This window comes from Schistocerca piceifrons, chromosome 5 (assembly GCF_021461385.2).
Source record: "Schistocerca piceifrons isolate TAMUIC-IGC-003096 chromosome 5, iqSchPice1.1, whole genome shotgun sequence".
Classification (NCBI taxonomy): Eukaryota; Metazoa; Arthropoda; class Insecta; order Orthoptera; family Acrididae; genus Schistocerca; species Schistocerca piceifrons.
Genome location: NC_060142.1, coordinates 670,641,567 through 670,662,072, shown reverse-complemented (window position 1 = coordinate 670,662,072; position 20,506 = coordinate 670,641,567). Strand labels below are relative to the sequence as shown.

Sequence of the window (20,506 nt, the reverse complement as noted above, 5' to 3'; positions counted from 1 at the left end):
AATCTTGTGGACAGTTCACAAACCAGATGACATCCTTGGAACCCTTGGCCACTCTGCATCACCAATCTGTGATGGTTGTCGCACAGTGTGTCTGACTTCTGAAGTGTGCAGAAATAGCAATTATTGGCATGTAGATAGTCATTAGTTAACTTATATAGTAGTATTCGGAAGAAAATACCATATAAAACTCTTGAGTTTTGCATAATTGTCCTGCGGGATGAGAAAAGTGCACTTCAAATTATTTGCTCAGTCTAACATACCCTTATTAAATACAAAGATATGAATTGGTACACAATTGATTGTGGATTATATTTTTGTAATGTTGTAAAAATAAGGTGTTGCATGTGACCTTATCTGCATTGTTTCACGCTTAGCTTCGTAACTACTTGGGTGGTGTGCTGTAGTGCATCCAGATTTTGGAGACAGTTCAAAGAACATAAGCATGTGTGAAGAAGTAGGGCATACAGGCATTGATATACCATCTTCAACAACATGATCTGACCACTTGTTTGTTTCATTGCAGACTTATCGTAAACAAAGCCATTCCTTGTACTGTAATACTGATGAAGATTGTTCCACTTTATATTAATGATAAATAGAGTAAAGAGGGGGATAGGTTGGGGAAGTTTAGAAAGGAACATCTCTCAAACACCAGGATGAGAAGATACCATCTGTTGTGAGGATTGGGCACAAAGATGAAGGGCCAGGCATCAAGAGAGTGGATGGTTTGTCCAATCTTATCCTCACAACAGGTGGGTTCCTCTTTCCTCTCAGAGGCAGGAAATAGTAGTTATGAAAATTAGAATACTTCCCTGACCTTTAATATGCATTGTCTATCAGCTGAATTACAATTTTTTTTCTTGAAGATGAGTGCTAGCTAGCTGGTAAGTATCCTAATTTTATAATTTTCTCAAGTGAATTTTCTATTGATTCAATGACTCTGTAAAAGCTTTCCTCTCCGTTTTGGCCTCATCCTCCAGTGTCCTCTTCCATGATGTCCTTGGTCTTCCTTGTTTCCTTTTACCCTGTAGGTTCCAGCGGAGAGCTGGTCTCTACAGAACATCCTGGTTTTGGATGGTGATAAATTTGTCTCTTGTTCAGTTCCAAATGTCTTCATCAGATACCACATTTGGCCAAAAGATTTTAAGAGTTATCTCAAGACATCTATTGAGGAAGACTTGCAGACTCTTGGTGATTGTAGGGGTAATCTTCAAAGTTTCACATCCATACAGAAGCACTGCTTTCATGTTTGTTCTAATTATTAGGAATTTAGTTGTTATGGAAACATCTAGTGCCCTCCAGCGTGGATACAGCTGGATAGAAGTCCCATTCGCCTTTTGGATTTTTGATCTGGCATCGGCAACTGGCCCCCTCCCTCCCCCCGCCCCCCTTCAGTAACTACGCTCACAAGATATGGGAACTCATTTACCTTTCCAACATCCTGGTTCAGTCTCAGCTTTCCCATATGTCATGTTCTGATTTTCATAATCTTCATTTGACATCATTAACTTTCAGACCAACAATCTTGGCTTCGTGTTCAAGGTCCTGCAGCTTTCCTTTTAGTTACCGTGGTTCTGTGAGAAGATGCAGATGTCGCCAGCAAAATCAAGATCTTTGAACTGCTCAGCCAGTTCCGCTTGTATCCCTCTCTTCTTCTCCACCACTTTTCATTTTTACTTCATCCAGCACTGGTAAAAATATAGTTGGAAATAAAACATGTCCTATGCGAAATTCAGGCTTAACTGGAAAGGGTTCTGTAACTTTACCCTTGTGAATGACTCAGTATGTATAGTTGTAAATCTCTAAGGTAACTTATAAAAGTTTCTCTGATATCACATACTTTCTCAAATGTTTCCACATATGACTTCCTTTAATGTAGTCAAAAGCCATTTCAAAGTCTACAAAGAGAATCTAAAGACTAGTGATGAGTTCTTTTGATTGATCAATAATGACTCAAAGGATATTTACTTTATCCTTACAGGAATGGTTACATATAGAACCAGCTTGCTCGTTTTTTACCTCCATTTAACAGCAGCCTTATCACAGAATCTAATGAGACATACCAATAGTGCAGATATTCTTGACTTCTGAGGATGCCAATGCCACAGCAGCTTTTAGTAATGCACAGAATTTTACCTTCAAATGTTATCAATCATGAATTGCTATTTATAGAGGAGTTAGGAGCAGAATGCATCAGTGTCGGAAAACCTTGAGCTGTGAGTGAAATGCAGAGTTTGTAGACTATAGTGTGTGGTGTATACAGGGTGAAGCACCTGAACCCTGCACTACAAATTTTGTGGAAATGGAAAGTACTATTGATATGTGGTTTTCACAGAACGGATTGTTAGTCAGGCTGTTAGCCAATAAACAGATTGTAATAATACTCATGAAGTGTATTTTTTATGCAAACATCCTGTCTTTGCATGGTGATAGTTTTGTCTATTGTTTGATTCTAGATGTCTTCACTGTATATAAGAGTTGGACAAAAGATTTTAAGAATTTTCCCAATACATCTATTGATGAAGCAGTGCCTGTTCACATCAACAAACAAAAAGGAGGGTAAATTAGAATGTCAGTGGTGGTGGTTGCAGGATTCTAGCGCAAGTCATTTACAAGATATTGGATTTTGAGAAATTTCCGCGTGGATGCTTTCTTGTGCCATTCAGTCTGCATAGTTGCTAGGTACAGTGTTGTTATTTTTGCTTACAGTGTGCTTGTGTGTTCCTTGAGTGCACTGTAGCTTGCTAATCAGTCAGTTTGTGACAGTCCAAACAGTATGTTGTGAGTCGACGATGGAATTTTCCAATGCAGAAAAAGCTGATGTGTACATGGTGTATCGAGACTGTAGGAAGAATACAGTTCATTCTCATATGGTGTTTGTGGCAAGATACCCCAATAGACATCGACCATTTCAGCACTTATTTATCAACCTCTTCAACCAGTTACGTGAAAGTGGTAATGTAACACCTAGACAATGTAACAGAAGGAAACAAGTGTTTTTGCTGCTGTTGCAGTTGATCCGCACATTAGCTCTCACACAATTGAACGACGAAGTGGCACGAGTAAGGCAAGTGACCAAAGCATATTCAATCAACATAGGTTCCATCCCTGTCACATCCTCTCCATCAAAAGCTGCATGGAAATGATTATGAGAATCATATTAACTTCTGTACATGGGCATTAAGACAGGATACTCCAGATGCATCATATATTTTGTTTGTAGACAAAGCCACATTTATCACTCATGCCCAAGTAAACTGCCAAAACATGCCCTGTTGGTCTGTTGACGGTCTCTGAAGGCTTCATCAGGTGGAATGTCAGCATCCCTGGAATGTAAAAATGTGGTGTGAGATAGTCAACCATCACTCATAAGCCCATTTTTCATAGAAAGAACACTGAACATGCACAAGTATTGCAGTCTCCTAACAGACCATCTTGCACAGATGCTAGAGGACATTCCTCTCCAGACTGGGAGGAACCTGTGGTACTAACATGATGCCTGTCCAGCCCATAGTGCGCAAAGTACTATTGCATATCTTCACAAATTGTTTCCAAATCATTTGATTTGATGCAGAGGAACTATACGGTGGCCAGCCTGTTCCCCTGATTTGACGCCTGTAGCCTTTTTTCTGTGGGGAAAGCTGAAAGATGTGTCTACTAGGACATACCAACTACACCTGATGATATGCAATGATGTATTACTGCAGCCTGCTTGGACATCTCTGCTGAAATGCTAGAATGTGTGCAGCAGTGGAAGCATGTATTGCCACTGCCATTGGTAATTTTGAACTCATCCTGCGATGGTCAGTTGTCTTATTACTGGTCAGAACATATAATTAGTGTATACACTTGTATTGTTCTTTAGTGTGCACTACTACAGGTAGTGTACAAGTGTCGGTGTGGGAACTTCTCAAAATACAATATCTTGTAAATGACTCACACTAGACTCCTGCAACAAACACCACTGACATTCTGATTTACCTGCTTTTAGTTTGTTAATGTCAACAGACATTGTTCCATTTAAAAAAAGTGTATGTTTGCACAAAAAATACGCTTTCTAAGAATTATTACACTCTGTTGACTGGCTAACAGTATGAACCTCTGACTACCAGTCCATTATGTGAAAACCGTATGTGAATAGCACTTTCCATTTCCACAATATTTGCAGTGCAAGCTTTAGGGAATGCACCCTGTATAAATAAAATGGTGATTGTTGTAGGTTTTCTAGGTACATGTATTTGATTATGACCTAATAATGCTTGTGGCATCCTAATATTGCAGGAACTATGGTGTTTTCAGAGTACAGCAGCCAGAGGAGGTGATTTGGAGCATCTGCTGAATTGACCATAGGTTGTCTGAAATTAAGACACATGATTGAAAATTTAAAATTGGCAGGTTTTCATTTATATGCAACCAAGTTATACTGAATTTAGTATGTGTCATATGAAAACTATGTATGTGATTGCATCTTAAAAATCTGAATGACAGAAAGTAAATTGTGCATGGATACAAATGTTTGCAAAAGAAAAAGATATTTGCTTTTAGAAACTCAGTAAATACCTTTTGTAAAAGGAACGGCCGTTCTTCTTCTTTGGTATTAGAAATACAATAAAGTGGCTTTGTTTCAGTAAGAAACTGTGGACCTGCAATTTTTGAATAAACATGCCAGAAAGCTCATTTTTCTTCCATGAGCGTGTGGATGGGCCCTGAGTCATTGAGGAATTTTATCTTCCCTTGTGCCGCAATTCTCTCCCCCGCCCCCTTCTTATCCTCTCTTTTCTCATAACTTTCATCTCCAATCTCTTATACCAGAATGGGTATTTTAATGTGGACTGAGTCTATGCAAGAATTAAGATTTTTGACACTTTTCTACTCCCTTAGCACTCAGCTTATAACCACTTTTGACTAATCACATCTGCTCATGTTAGTAGATTTGACCTTTCACTTTCCAAAATTTTGTTGTCAGTAGTGTAGGCTGCTTGGGGAAGGCCACCTGTTGTGGCACACATGCCACCAATTACTCACTATCTCCTTATTCCCTTTGTTTGTGAGATATGCTCACATGTCCAAAACCGAACACAGCGGTTGGCCAATTTTGGGAAGAGGGGAGAGCTGTCAAAGACCTTTACGTCTGTAGTAAAAAGGAAGAAGGAAGGAACACTGGGTGCAATGTCCTGTTCACATTGAGGTTATTAGAGACGGAGTATAAGCTTGGATTGTGTTAAGGTTGGGAAGGAAATCAGCCATGCCCTTTCAAACGGACCATTCCAGAATTTGTTTGGAGCAATTTAGGTAAATCGCATTTTTAGCCCCCAAACCAAACAATGATCAGAACTGTCAGCTACACATAACTCATAGCAGTATGTGCTCATAATATTTTAAATATAGGTACTCCTTGCAAGGGTTATCCTGTGAGACATCCTTTGCTGTGGCAGTGTGGTGTCCACGGGCTGACTCCAGTTGTAATACATGGTACTGAGCTGAACCGTGCCCAGTGAAGAGACTCAAACTGCCTGAAATGGGTGGTCATACACCCCATCAGTATCACCTGACTTATCAATTTGATAAAATTCAGAGGTATAATACCAAGGTATTTGCTGCCTTAGGTAAATCACGGGAGGAAAACAGTTGAACAAACAAGGAGATATGTACCAACCACATTACTTGATCTGAACCAGAAGAGACCACTTCCTTAACATTAAACCATTATTCTTCATAAGACAATTCAAAGACAACTGTAGCAGAGGCTCCTCAGTAGATAAAATGAGAAGCAGATCTATACAAATCAAAATGTCACCTTCTGCCCAGTCAGTGATGCTGCTGTCTTGTAACAAACTTGTAGATATCCTAGTCACAATTACAGCCCATAGGAGTCTCAATATTGTGCAAATGATAATTTTACTTCGTGACCTTTTACTCCAAATTATGGGCTGTGTCTATAGGTATTAGCTTAGAAGCAGTCACAGTCAGGGTGTAGCAGCTGCAGACAGTATCTTTGTGTATGTGAGTTTTTGTTGTGTGAATGTGTGAGGATTCAATTTCTGTGGAAGAACTTTGTCCGAAAGCTTAAATATTGCTAGCATTCTTTTCATTGTGCCTCTCCCATGTGGTGAATAGAAATCTATCCTTTCCATGTTGTTGTTAGCTCAAAGAAACACTTATTTAGCATTTAAAGAAAAACATGTACTGTAATTCCTGGAAGCTCCCACCACTCCTGCCATAAACGTGCAGCAGTTTTCCATTGTATGGTGCATATCAGTTACATTACCTAAACCTTCCTTTCAAACAGAATTACAGACTGTCAAGTTTATTACTTTCACTAATGATTCTAGCTCTGATGTGATTGATAATATTATGGAAAATAAAATATGTAAGAGCACACCACTTTTGTATACTGGCCAACAGGAGCCAGTCAGTAGTTAAAAGACCTGGTGCACCATTCTGTATGTCGGCAAAATGTCAGATAACAGCCCTAAAGAGTTAGTCCCACTATTGCATACATGCATTTTACAATGGCAGCAGCATATCTAAATTATTATTCAGTAGTAAAGACAAAATTATACTTTTAGCATAGAGTAAAATCACATGCAAACACCGCAAAAGTACATGTCGGTCAGTTAGGCAGAGCTGTAGCAGTTAAGGTAGCAGAACATGAGAGAAAGAGAAAATTTGGAAAAAATGGATTCAACTTCAGTGGAAGCTCTTTTTACACAAAATGGTCCATATGATGCGGGTTGTGAAATTTTACCTACTATTAAGAAAAACAGAATGATGGCACTACCATAAATACTTGAAGTTGTTAAACATTTGACACAGAATGGCAGCTTAGTTTTAAATGGACCTAACAGAATCTTCACCTCCACCCATTAAATTTGGTTTCATTTAGCAAATGTCAGGTTACAACTGTAAATTTAACTTTGTTTTCATCTGATGTTAAATCTAAGAAGTCCCAAAGAAAACTTCATTTTTCCATCTTTGTAAAATGTAATAATTTCTGTGTAATGTGAAATGTAATACTTTCCTTGGCAAATGCTCTGTATCTCATTTTATGTATCACCTGTATCAATAATATCTATGTGAGTCACATGCCATTTATCATTGTGATGTTATCACCTGCTGATGACCTACAAAACAAAAAGCTGGTCCATGATCGAATTGATAATTTACGGAACACCAGGAAAATGTTTCCTATTTGATATTGTCATATTCTGGCATGAACTACAGAAAATTCTGGTGGTGGTGGTGGTGGTGGTGGTGGTGGTGGTGGTGGTGACAATGACAATGATGATCAATAATACTATGATTGTGGAAAATGTCTTAAATATTGCAAAATTTTAATTGGTTCCTGTCATCGCAGGCTACAGTTTGACTAAATGCTGGTTTTCTGGGAATTTTCTGAGAGTCACTGAAATCATTAGCTGCTGTATAATTTTATGCATTGGCACCAAAACGAAATGTTGGACAGTACCAAAACATACGAATAATAATTTTCACACATTTTAGATTTGGTTCAGTGGCAGTGCATATTTTAGAGAAAGTTTCTAACACATGTTATCGAGCAAGGTGCCGCAGTGGTTAGCTCACTGGACTCACATTCGGGAGGATGACAGTTCAAACCCATCTCCGGCCATCCTGATTTAGGTTTTCTGTAATTTCCCTAAATCGTTTCAGACAAATGCCAGGATGGATCCTTTGAAAGGGCACGGCCGATTTCCTTCCCCAATCGAGCTTGTGCTCTGTCTCTAATGACCTTCTTGTCGACAGGACGTTAAACACAAATCTCCTTCTCCTCCACATGTATTATGACTGACACTTGTAAGCTTCTGTATCCATGATGTATTATTTGGTCTAATTTTGCAGCCATGCTTGGGCTCACATAAGCAACTAATGAAGTCACTTGGAATATTTTCGTGCCTAAAGTTTGGTTTCTTGTTTTTGGCTGTCTGTCATGTGCGTTATTTGAAATGGCTCTTCAACAATTGACACAGGGATCTTCTTACATCTTTCAACAGGCAAGCAAATACTAATTTTCTGCTTTATATCATATTGCAGAGTTAATGACTATAAAAACATTATTTGTACCGTAATAGTTAAGAAAATCTTGATAATATAACTGCCATCTTTTCACAGTCACTAGTTGTTGGCTAAATGGTGGAGTTGTGTGACACTGCAGAGGTTTGCCTCAAATGAAAGACACATTACTTCACGTGTCCAATGGATATATCATAAATATATTTAAATGTTAAAATACAATTTTTTTCCTGTAGTTGCTCAGGTGGAAAGGGTAACAACTGTGCTACCAGCAATATTTATAACACTTCAGTCTGTGTGTCTTGCTTTCTTTCTTCAGAGATGTGAATGCCAACTGAATGACTGTCCAGATCTCCTTATTGTGCCAGATACACTTCAGTCTGTGTGTCTTGCTTTCTTTCTTCAGAGATGTGAATGCCAACTGAATGACTGTCCAGATCTCCTTATTGTGCCAGATATTGAATTTCGATTCTAAGATTTCCTCAAACTGTTTACCTTCCTGCTGGCTTCATTAGCCAGCTCCTCCTCTATATTAAAGCAGAAAAGCACTTTCTTTTTGCATTATATGTTCTTGTTTCTGCCTTGAAATCTATGGAAATAGGTCTTTTCTTCTTCTGTACCATAGTTCATTCTTTGTCCCCCGCCCCTTCCTCTCCTCAATCTTTACAGTTGTTTATCCTACTCAGCTAACATCTGCTTTATCTGTTTTGAGAAGCCTATCAACTATGTAGTTGCTACCCTGACAAATGAATGTGTTAAGCAAATACATATGGAATGCTTCACACCAAAACAAGCTGTGCTAACCAGCTACAAGCAATCCACAGTATCAAATAACCTCCCAGTGTTCAGAGAGTGATGTGTGTGCACTGAAACGGTCACCACACAATCCCATTCAGAGGTCATTAATTTGTAAAATGGTTGTCGCTTTACATTTTCTACCCATACTGCACAAGAATATGCAGTACCTTACACGTACTAAGAGTAAATAAGACCATCACACAAGAACGTTGTGAACATGTTGAGTATTAGATTGTACATTAAGTTTCCTGATCCCATAAAGGCAATAAAGGATAGAACTTATCAAAGGACACAGTTTTACTGATTCCATAATGTGATTACTTCAATCAAATGCAATAAATAGTTGTTGAATCTTACAAGAAAAGACTACAGTGTCAACATTTATGTGTAATGTTTAATATTATGTCATTAGGCAATAACTTTTTTCTGCTTCTATTATATTATCCTCATTTACATCTGCCATCCACATTCACAACTGTGAAGTGCGTGGCAGTAGAGCTTAAAATTGTATCACATGCACAGGGTGTGGCAACAAAGGGGGAAGACTTTAAAAAAAAGTCTCTCAAGCTGGAAATTTAAATCTTTTATTTGTTTGACATGTATTTGGTATGCTGGTACAAGAGTGGAAATTAATAGTGTACCTAGAAAGTTGTATTTTGAATGTGGTATCACTCAGATGATGTCCTTGGTTTCCCACATACTGTCGGAATCTGAGTGTGAATCCACGTATGACATTGGCCTAGCACATCCAGCAGACAGTTGTTTATTTTGAATTGACTCCTTCAAATCTTCTCTGATTCTTGGATGTTTTTCCTGAAAAACTGGAAAAACTTTGGAATTGGGGTAACACCAAATAGATTATAAATCTGGTGAATGATGAGGCCAAGGAACATCATCACATCTGCTGATGAGATTCCAGTACATGTGAGTCTAAGAAAATCTACTGACACTGCAGTGGTATAGCTTGGTGCACCATCCTGTTGAAAGGAACTTCACCTGAATCGTAAGCACTGAGTTTAGGCAGAGAAAATGTAACTAGCATGTCAACGTAATGGGTAGAGTTCAACGTAACCATGTTAACATGTCCGTCTTCAAAAAAAGTAGGGTGCTGTATGCAAAACTGTTCCTTATTGTTACTTTTCATGACTGGAGGGGGGTTTCAAGAGAATGGTGCAGGTTTTCCTCACACCAGTATTTGAAAGTTCTGCTAGTTGTCAAAACAACTAAAGTGGAAATGAGCTTCATCATTCATCCATAAGTTGTGAACTCTCTGTTCCTTTTCTTTGTCGACATTTAACATTACTTGCCAAAAATGTATGCTGTTATTGTAGTCTTGAAATAGGAGTACTTGCACAACCTTCATCTTTCATGGATGGTAGTGAAGAGCATTCTTTGTAATCCATCTCACTGATAGGTTGCTGAGACCAAGTTCTGTGTTGTGCTGTCTTGCTGATTTTTGTGAACTTCATCATAAACCTTCGTATACATGATCATCATTCTCTAGGACTGGCTTGTTTTTGTACTACTACCCGTGACTTCAAAGTTTCACAACTAAAAACAGATAGCATTGGAAGATGGCATGGGAGCCCATGGGGGTAAACAAAACTCTCAACAGAAACCATGCTGAGCTCCAAAAAAACCATCTGATATTTTGTAATATGGCTTTACAGCAAATACAAGTTGCACACTTTACCGATGCTCCATGCCTGCTAAAACTTCGAACTGTCTACACTCCCAGGGTCAAGTTCCTTACTCCCATAATCCTCTACCATGGCTGCCAGCCAGTCCTAAAATCTTCCTGTTTGACTACCTCACACTGTCCTACAGTTTCTTCCTGTTCCTGTGCAGGTAGAATGTCTGAATCTCTATATGTGCACTTTAATCAGTCTTACCTTGGTTTGCAGTCCATACAGGAGTGGTACTCATGGACTGTGGTACAATCTTTGATTCTTCATTAAATATTTTCACAAACAGGCTAAAACCTGCATTTGCAGGATAGTTAGCGTCTATCTTAGGGAATGGAGATTTGATTGTAATTAGACTATTTGTACTAATCTATTCCTGCAGTAGTTACTCAGAGATGTAGAGGCTTGCACAGGATAGAGTAGCATGGAGAACTGCGTCAGACAAGTCTTTGGACTGAAGATGATGACGGTGACTACTAATTCCACAATCAGAAACAGGATATCACTATGTCAACCAACTGTTGCTTCATTGCATCCTTGGACAGCCTTGCTATAACTGTCAGTATCAGATTTTAACACTATAGCCATTAATTCTCCTCAAACTATATCTCCAGTTCCTGTGGACTCCACATAAGGCTTCCTGCCTAGAGAAAATGTGTGATAATTGCAGAGATCAAAGTAAAGTCTTCTGTGTGACAGTTGGACTGCAGAAGAGATGAGTCATTATTGGACTGCATGGTTCAGCATGGCATTCTCTGGATGCAGTCCACTATTAAGGAGTCAGGTAAGCTGGTGAGGTATATGGACAAAGTGCCACCCAGTTGCATCTCTGCTCTGCAGACACATTTAGGATCTTTGTTAGTATTGAAATTGACTGCTCATATAACAATGAGTTATTAAAAGTGCCAACATGTGAACAGTTTTAAAATGTGTTCTCAGTAAGCCACACCATGATATAAATGATGCCTGTATTTCTTAGGAGATAGTAGTGTGTGTGTGTGTGTGTGTGTGTGTGTGTGTGTGTGTGTGTGTGTGTGTGTGTGTGTGCGTGCTGAAAATATGCATTCATATTAACATATATTCTTTGTAAAGTGAAATATGTGGAAGTGTATTAATGTTCTATGCCATTGCAACCCATTTGTTTGTTCATGTGAAATTGTTGAAATGTCTGATTTGGTTGTTGTTACTTTGTTAATCTTGACTAACAAGACATTGGCAACTACACTCTGATATCTCTCTCTCTCTAATTGAAAAGGAATTTATATTCACTGTCTTACTTCTTTTTAACAGAAACAAAAAAGAGCCCTCATCTGTATACAAACGCTTATCGGCACACATTACTCTTGACCTGCCTGATCTGCCAGAAATTTCTGATGCTTTGCGTGAAACAGCCAACCGTGTGGAATCCATGATGGCTCATGCCAGGCATTCAGCTGGTGCAGAGCTGCAGAGGTCTCACACGGTTCACCACTGATGACAACCGCGTAAGTAAAATCCATAGAACATCTGCTGTTCTGAGATACAAGAAAATGAACAGGAGCAGTGTTCTCCTTGAAGAGTTTTTCTGATGCAATGTTCCAAACTGTTGCAATATGAAGAGGATTTTCTGAACTAAGAGCCCCGTTAAAAATACGCTAATAAAATGTAAATTTTTAACAGCCCTTGTACTACCTTAGTACAAGAGCTGTTGAAAATTTATATATATGAGTGGTCAAGGAAGAGTGGGGGTGGGGGGAGGAGGTGGCTATCTGTTATTCAGTGACAATGAGACTTGCACTGTTGTAATTTCAATCAACAATTGAGCATTTTCCTAATGCTCTGTGAGCTTTGCAATCCCTCTGGTGAAAGTTTGTGCCTTTGTGGCTGTAACATAAGCTGTTGCAGCCATATACATGAGATAGTATCACAAACACAGAGGCATGTTCTTACCTTTGCACTGTATTGTCATTGTTTCTACTCCATTGGCCACCAGGTTAGCTGTGGCAAGCTCTGACAGCACCCTAAACAATCCAATAAAAACTTGTGAAACTTCTAACAGTTAGTGTACCAAAGTGTTCTGTGCCACCACTGTCACTACAGAAAGAATAATGGCAAACCAGTACCTAGAAACATAAAGGAGGGGACTCTCATACCCTCTAAACATACTCTGCTAGGGCTGTCAGGCAAATGTGAGGGGGGCTCATCTGCAAAAGCAGTGAATTATGTCTGCCAGAGGGAACCAACCAGTCTGACCTTAAATGCTGTGAATACTGTACACTTACAGCCTTGGCAGGAAGATAGAGGGACAGAAGAAGACAAACCTCAGCAGTAAATGACTCCCATACTCCAGTGGAATATTAGTGGATTAAGAATTCATTTGGAGGCATAGGTGAGAGCCATGTATGTGTCTCCAGAAGATTCATCTTAAATATAATAATGTCCCTGCTCTTGACAATTATAGGACAAGTATGTGAGTAGAGGGCCAAAAGCAAATACCATTCTCAAGTATTCTCCACCTGTACACCAGTTTGCTCTATAGAATGAGCCTCTTCACAAAATTATCACACAGCTCATCAAACAAGGGAAAGGCAACCACTGACCTATAGTGAACTGATGGGCAGTGCACAGACACATGTAACAGAAAATGGTAATCACACTAGCTTTCCGGCTCTTGTTCTTTTTCTAGCAAAAGTACTGGAGCTCACACAGAAGACACCAAACACATACTCCCACAGCTGTGGTGAAACTGATTATTGGTTATTGATTGCAGTTCTTGGGGAAATGGAGGTGGTGAGAGGTGGGCGTAGTGGTATAGTGCGAGGTAGTCTGTCAACAGATGCCTCAGTGGATGGACAATAAAAAGAAAGGAATTCAGAGGATAGAGCAACCCGTCATACCTCCCGGACCATGCCCTGCTGACTTACTATGCCTTCCACATCCCTCAAAACTTCTTCCACCCTCCATGAAACACACTGCTCCTGAACATCCATCCCATAACACTGTTGCTAACCTTCCTGTCAAAACACTGACCCCTGCTGAAGACTCAGTACTTTATAAAGGCCTCATCTTTAGCTGAAAACCTGAGTTCAGTCATGCTGGATATGTAAAAGACCTTCTTTCCTTTACTTATTCTTTATAGTGGAAACATTTCTTTACCAAGCACCCAACTGACAAGAGCCAACTGAAACCACACACGGAACCTTGCTTAAAATCGTTCCAACCATGATCCTCCTCCCTTTCCACCCACACATCCCCTGGAAGGCTTTTAAGAAATTCCATGCTTCTAACCTGACCTCACCTTCCTTTCCTAAATCCCTCCCCAGTGAGTCCAACATCGCTCCTATGAAACACAGCCATCCATAACCTCAAAACCAATCCAGACCTTATCATCCTTCTCACAGATAAAGGCTGCACTAGTGGTCATAAACCACAGTAACTATGTGACTGATGGTCTCTGCCAACTTCCTGACACCTTTGCATCCAAACCTTATGACCATGATCCCTTGCACAAGTCTGTGATCTCCAGCAACTCCCCAAGGTTAGGTCCATCCCAAAATCTGACACCTAAATCCATCTCCCTCCCCGTGCTAGAATCCCCCTCCCCCACCCCCCCCCCCCCACATCCACCCCCCCCCGCCCCCCCCCCCCCCCCCCCCCCCGCCCGCTCCTCCCACACTCCTGTCTTTCACCTACTCCACAAACCCAACCCACAAGTCTCCCCACTTATCATCCCATTGTGGCTGTGTACAATGCTCCCGTGGAATGAATCTTTGCCTTTGTTCATCAAACTATTGTTCATAACATCCCATTCTACATTCAAGACACCTCTCATTTCATTCACTGCCTTTCCACAGTTCGTATACCATTATCACATTGTTGGTCATTATGCTCCTGTCCACACCAACATCCCCCATGCCCAAGGCTTTGTCACCATGGCTATGTCCTCTTGACACCAAACCCACCATCTCTGTCCTAATATTTCAGCCAATCACATCCTGATCCACAATTACTTCATTTTCGAAGACCAAATCTGTAAACAGATCTGTGGTACTGCCATGGCTACTTGCATGGCATGTGGAGGAAGCCTTCCTGTTCAGTTAACACGTAAACCCCTACACCCTTCATTGATGACATTTTCATGATCTGGACTCATGGCAAGAACAATCTTTGCTCTTTCTTCCATAATAATAAATTCAGTGAACCACCTTCCTAGATATTGATCTACTCTTTTCAGATGGCTCCATAAAGATATCTGTTTGTATCAAGGGCACCAGCCATCAGCAGCATCTCCACTTTGACAGCTGTCACCCATTCCATGTTAAAAAGTCTCTTCCTTGCAAGCTCACCTCCTGTGGATCCCACATCTGCAATGGAAAGCAGAAATTGTCAAAATATACTGATAAGTTTGCCAGAGCCTTTATTGAGAGACAATATCTTATCCAGCCCACCATAAACAGATCTCTTGTGCCATTTCCTCCTCTGACATCAACAAAACTGTTAACCATCCACTGACTAGCACTCCTCTGATTTCCCAGCATCACCCTGGCATTGAAAAGCTCAGATATATCCTTCAATAGAACTTCAACTACCTCTCCTCATGGTGAGGGATATCCTACCCAAGATCCTATTCAAAGCCCCCAAAGTAGTGTCCCACTGCCCACTCTCATCTGAGACTATGTTGAACACAATGTTAAATTGTTAATTATAGACCTAGCTATTCTTTCTGAATCAGATTGCTCCCTTTGCTTTCTTCATTTGCCCTTTCAGCAAATTAAAGTCTAGTCTTCACTTTGTAGTTTGACTCATCTTTTTCTTTTTGTCAAAATTTTGCAAGTATTGTGGGTCATTTGGGGAAGGGCACCTTGGATGGCAACCTATAGCACATGATGATTGCCTACACATTCGCAGCACATGGACAACTACTCCTGCCAAGAAACTAACGCACTAGTCATTCTAACATTGTTGGACCATCACGTACTCTCTTAACTGTAGCTCTGTGCTGTCACAGAGCTTCCACAGTTAATGTCTTTTCTATTACCTTGCACAGTTTACTCATTGTTTTCTCTTCTGTGGCAGTTTTAATGCATAATGTGTTATTTGGCTCTGTGTGCAATGTCGAGTTTTTGTACGTCTTCCAGAACATACCCTGAAAGACAGTTGTCAAGATGGGTATGCCACAAGGCAAACTAGATGCTGTATTTGAAAATAAGAATGGCAAGGAACATGTGGACTGTCACCAGCATGATCTGTTCCCAAGTCTTCAGGACAACTGAGAAGACAGTCCATTCCTGGTAGAGTGAAGAATGCTGTTCCAAAATCAGACATAGGTGTGATTCCTCATAGAGGTTAAAGTGAAAACTATCATTTCAGGTTGTGAGAGCAAAATGCAATTGTGCAGTAAAAGAGAACAAAAAGACACTGATGCAGGCATTCCTGAATCTATAAACTGTTCCATTAAGCTGTTGATTGTATGGTAGATCATCAGGAGTACTTCCGAGAAAGATGCTAGGTGCCCAGTTAGTGCTGTAATGAAGAGTGGTATTGCACAGACCACCAAATGAGACATTGTACAGACTATGGTGAGTCTTTTGCTCACATTATCATTCCCACCATTTCATCAATATCAATTGACTTCTAAGAGAGAGTGTTGACTTCAGTTTTACCAACCATTAAATTTAAAACTACCATTTAGCAGTGTGGGTGTATATATTGGCATTCTCTGTGATATGAAATATGTAACCAGGTCATGACAGCATTCATTGCAACATGTTGTGAAACCTCAGCAGAAATGCTAACACAGAAAGAAATGATTTTTGTTTCATTCAGTTGGCTCCATAATTAAGTTCATGTCTTTAGTTCAAGTAGACCATGTATGTCAGAAAGCAAGAAGAATGTTTTCGGGTGGAACTTCAATTATCAAGACAAGATATTAATGAAATTACTTAATTTATGATGAAAATGAATGTACATGATTCCAGGTGTAAACTATTCTTTCAAGACGGTGTTGTAATTTCCATGCAGCAACTGAAAAATATTTCAAAACATTCAGGAATGTTATGGGACAAATTACAGGCTGACAAGAGCATACACAGGATCTGAGCTTCTGAAGAAGCACTTGAATTTGATGAAATAAGCCAGCACAGTATCTAAGATGAAATTGGTAATAAAAGGTGCTGTTGTTTAGCAAGATATGTTGCTTTAAAAACTAAGAAGTAAATATGCCTTTATATATACAAATATAAACTAACTTTGGGAGATGATGGTTCATGTAATATATTGTCCCGATACAGTGTGTGAAGGATCATTGACAGCACAAAGTGAAGAATTTCTGGGGTGCATAGAGATAATACAGGAGTGTTTAGAAATTTTCATGGGCTTCACAAATTATGAAATAAAAGCAGATACTGGGGAAAAAAAGTGCCAAACTAACAAACGTATTTTCAGAATAGGTTTTTGGTAGATTTATTTGTACATCACATAGTGGCCTCTCAATAAAAAAATTACTGCACAGCAAGGGCAGAAGAAGGCACAGACTTAAGAAGTTAAGGTAGTATATCTAAACAATCCTCTGCAGACAAGTTGCATATTTTATTCAAGCCCTAACAATAAAACTTTTGTTAAAGAAAGATGTTCTTAAGAACATTTGCATTTGGGCAGTTTAAAGACAGAATTAGTTAGGAAATTGTTCTGATAATATTAAGGTGTAAAAATAAAACAAAAAACTCAGGTGCCATATATCGTTGAACAACTATGGCTAGTTCATGTCCCAGAAGGCCGATAGCAAATTTTCTCTATTTGTGTGATTGTATATACACAATTTGGAACCTTCACTATTATAGTACTTCACTTCCCTTCAAAGTCCAATTGCATGCTTTGCTTTGAGGGGCGGGAGGGAGACAGATGGGGGAGATGGGAAGGGCTCATGGTAGGGAGTCCCTGTCATCATGGATTGCCAGTGAAAACTTGAGTTTTAGTATGACTTCAGTGGCCTACAAACTTAACAAAACTCATGCTAAAACTGGAGAAGGTTGCATTACTGTATGGAAAGCTATGAGGAAGAGACCATCCGTGTACATTACCGCACTGTAGTAGCAGAAGGGTCAAAGATGGGAAAGAACTCAAAGCTAGACGATAGTACATCCAGGAGAATGAGTTAGACAGACAGTCATCCAGCTCAGTCTAGCCAGTCATTGCAACAGAGATCTGGAATTGATGCCTCATTATTCTGATGAGGTCACAGTCAGTTTAGCTGCTGTATTTCTGCTAGCCTTGGGATTTGTAATGGAATTTCAGGAAGCAGACAGAACAGTGACAGCCAGCCACAGTCTCTGTGTAAATTATTGGCCACTCTTGTGGACACAACTCAGTTACGACAACCATTCCTGTAGTTGAAACTTGTAGATTAAACAATGAAGCCAATTGTATCTTCACAGTTGATTATAAATTTTCCCCATCAGCCTCCAATCCTGACTATATACCACAGAGATTTTCGTCTGATCAATTCAAGCCTCGCTTTCACTTTGGTCAACTGGCTGCAGTCCTTCACATGAACATGTGGTGCTCCATCTCAAGCAATACCTACACCTGGAACACCACATCTCTGTGCATGCTTCCCTTGCTGTTGAACCAGAAAGTCAGAAGCCATTGTGAGGCAATGACCAGTAGTGTTCTGTGAAACCTACTGTCCGGCTGTGTTGCTCCTCTGCCTGATCACGAATACAGGGTAAAGTGACATTGACCCATCACCCTCAAAGCTGTTTTCCTCTGTCCCATAGCTTTCTATTATAGTGAGAGGGTGCATCAGTTTGTGGAACTCTGCTGATCATGTACACATAAAAAAAAAAGTTTTCCATCACCTTGGTTCCGAGAGTTCTGAAACCTGAACAGAAAACTGGAATAGAGAGCAACATAAACATCATTTCTGCCCTTTTTATCACTCATGAAAACCACACATTGCAGGTTGTACCACTGTACAGTGAGACCTTCAGAGGTGGTGGCCCATGTCACTGTACACACCGGTACCTCTAATACTCAGTTGCACGTCCCCTTGCATTGATGCATGCCTGTATTTGTCATGGCACACTATCCAGAAGTTCATCAAGGCACTGTTGGTCCAGATTGTTCCACTCCTCAACAGCAATTCAGCATAGATCGCTCAGAGTGGTTGGGGAGAAACATCGTCCATAAACAGCCCTTTTCAATCTATCCCAGGCACATTCGATAGGGTTCATGTCTGGAGAACATACCAGCCACTCTAATCAGGCAAGGTTGTTATCCCGAAGGAAGTCATTCACAAGATGTGCATGATGGGGGCGCGAAATGTCGCCCATGAAGACGAATGCCTTGCAAATACGCTGCCAATATGGTTGCACTATCAGTTGGAGGATGGTATTCACATATCGTACAGCCGTTATGATGCCTTCCATGGCCACCAGTGGCGTACGTCGACCCCACATAATGCCACCCCAAAACAGCAGAGAACCTCCACCTTGTTGCAATTGCTGGACAGCGTGTCTAAGACGTTCAGCCTGACCGGGTTGCCTCCAAACACGTCTCCGACGATTGTCTGTGAAGGCATATGCGGCACTCATCGGTGAAGAGAACATGATGTCAATCCTGAGCGATCCATTTGGCATGTTTTTGGGACCATCTGTACCGCGCTACATGGTGTCATGGTTACAAAGATCGACCTCACCATGGATGTCGGGAGTGAAGTAGCACATCATGCAGCCTGTTGCACAAAGTTTGAGTCATAACATGACGTGCTGTGGCTGCATAAAAAGCATTATTCAACATGGTGGCGTTGCTATTAGGGTTCCTCTTTACCATAATCCGTAGGTAGCGGTCATCCATTGCAGTAGTGCCTCTTGCGCGGCCTGAGCGAGGCATGTCATCGGCAGTTTCTGTCTCTCTGTATCTCCTACATTTCCAACAACATCGCTTTGGTTCCCTCTAAGATGCCTGGATACTTCCCTTGTTGAGAACCCTTCCTGGCACAAAGTAACAATGCAGATGTGGTCGAACTGTGGTATTGACCGTCTAGGCATGGTCGCACTACGGACAACACGAGCCGTCCTTCCTGCTGGAATGATTGGAACTGATCAACTGTCGGACCCCCTCCATCTAATAGGTGCTGCTCATGCATGGTTGTTTACATCTTTAGGTGGGTCTAGTAACATCTCTGAACAGTCGGAGGGACTGTGTCTGTGATAAAATATCCACAGTCAGGAGTTCTGGGAACCGGGATGATGCAAAACTTTTTTTTATGTGTATATTTCAATACATCGCTTTCTAACTGAGAGCATTTAGTATTCTGACGAAAGGGCAGCAATAAATTTAAGTGGTGACCTATGCTCTATTTTAGCTGGTGATGAGATGAGTATGATATGCATTTCAAAATTTAGTGAATTGTCCAGACTACAAACTCTTATACTGATAGTTTCAGTGTGTTGTAGAGTGGTAGATTCATCAATTTTTAGTGTAGCAATCAACCAGTCATATGCATCTACTGTAATTTTAATACTTTCTTGTTTTAGCTCTGTAAATGCTAACACTGTAAGACCTTTAACCACATTCATCTCATCCACCTTCCTTATGGACACTAAAGACCTCAATTTTGTGCCACAAAACAATTCTATAGCCACCTATAGTTTAAGTGTAGATGATTCCAGTACTTAAAAATAAATTCACTCTATATCTCAACAAAATGTTAGTTCATAAGATTTCACTTATTTATTTCACATATTTATTTCATTGGCTTCATCTGATGTAATGTCATTATTGTGGTCCTCTCTTACAAAGCTTCATTCTTCATTTAGAAAGCTTTGTTTATTTGGTGCATACCATTAATGGAATACATATAATAGAAGTGGCTTTCAGGATCTGTCACACTATTATCAGATTCATATTCACTGTTAAAAATGATTTCCCTTACCCTCCAAGCTCACGCTGTACAGAACATACTTCATTCCAGTATTATGACAAGTGAAATTCCAGGTTGGATACATTATGCA

General features: G+C 40.1%; 1 protein-coding gene across 4 annotated transcripts in view; it reads left to right on the top strand.

The window, feature by feature from the left end:
- The window catches only part of LOC124798011 (BLOC-1-related complex subunit 8 homolog), a 130,503-nt gene that overhangs the window by 76,850 nt on the left and 33,147 nt on the right, over positions 1–20,506 (top strand). For all 4 annotated transcript variants that reach the window (XR_007016910.1, XR_007016908.1, XR_007016909.1 and 1 more), the window contains exon 4: positions 11,805–11,998. Coding sequence is in view for 1 of the 4 variants with exons in the window: in XM_047261209.1 (XP_047117165.1) it covers positions 11,805–11,988 (184 nt within the window). In the remaining 3 variants the exon portion in view is untranslated. The remainder of the gene's footprint in view (positions 1–11,804; positions 11,999–20,506) is intronic.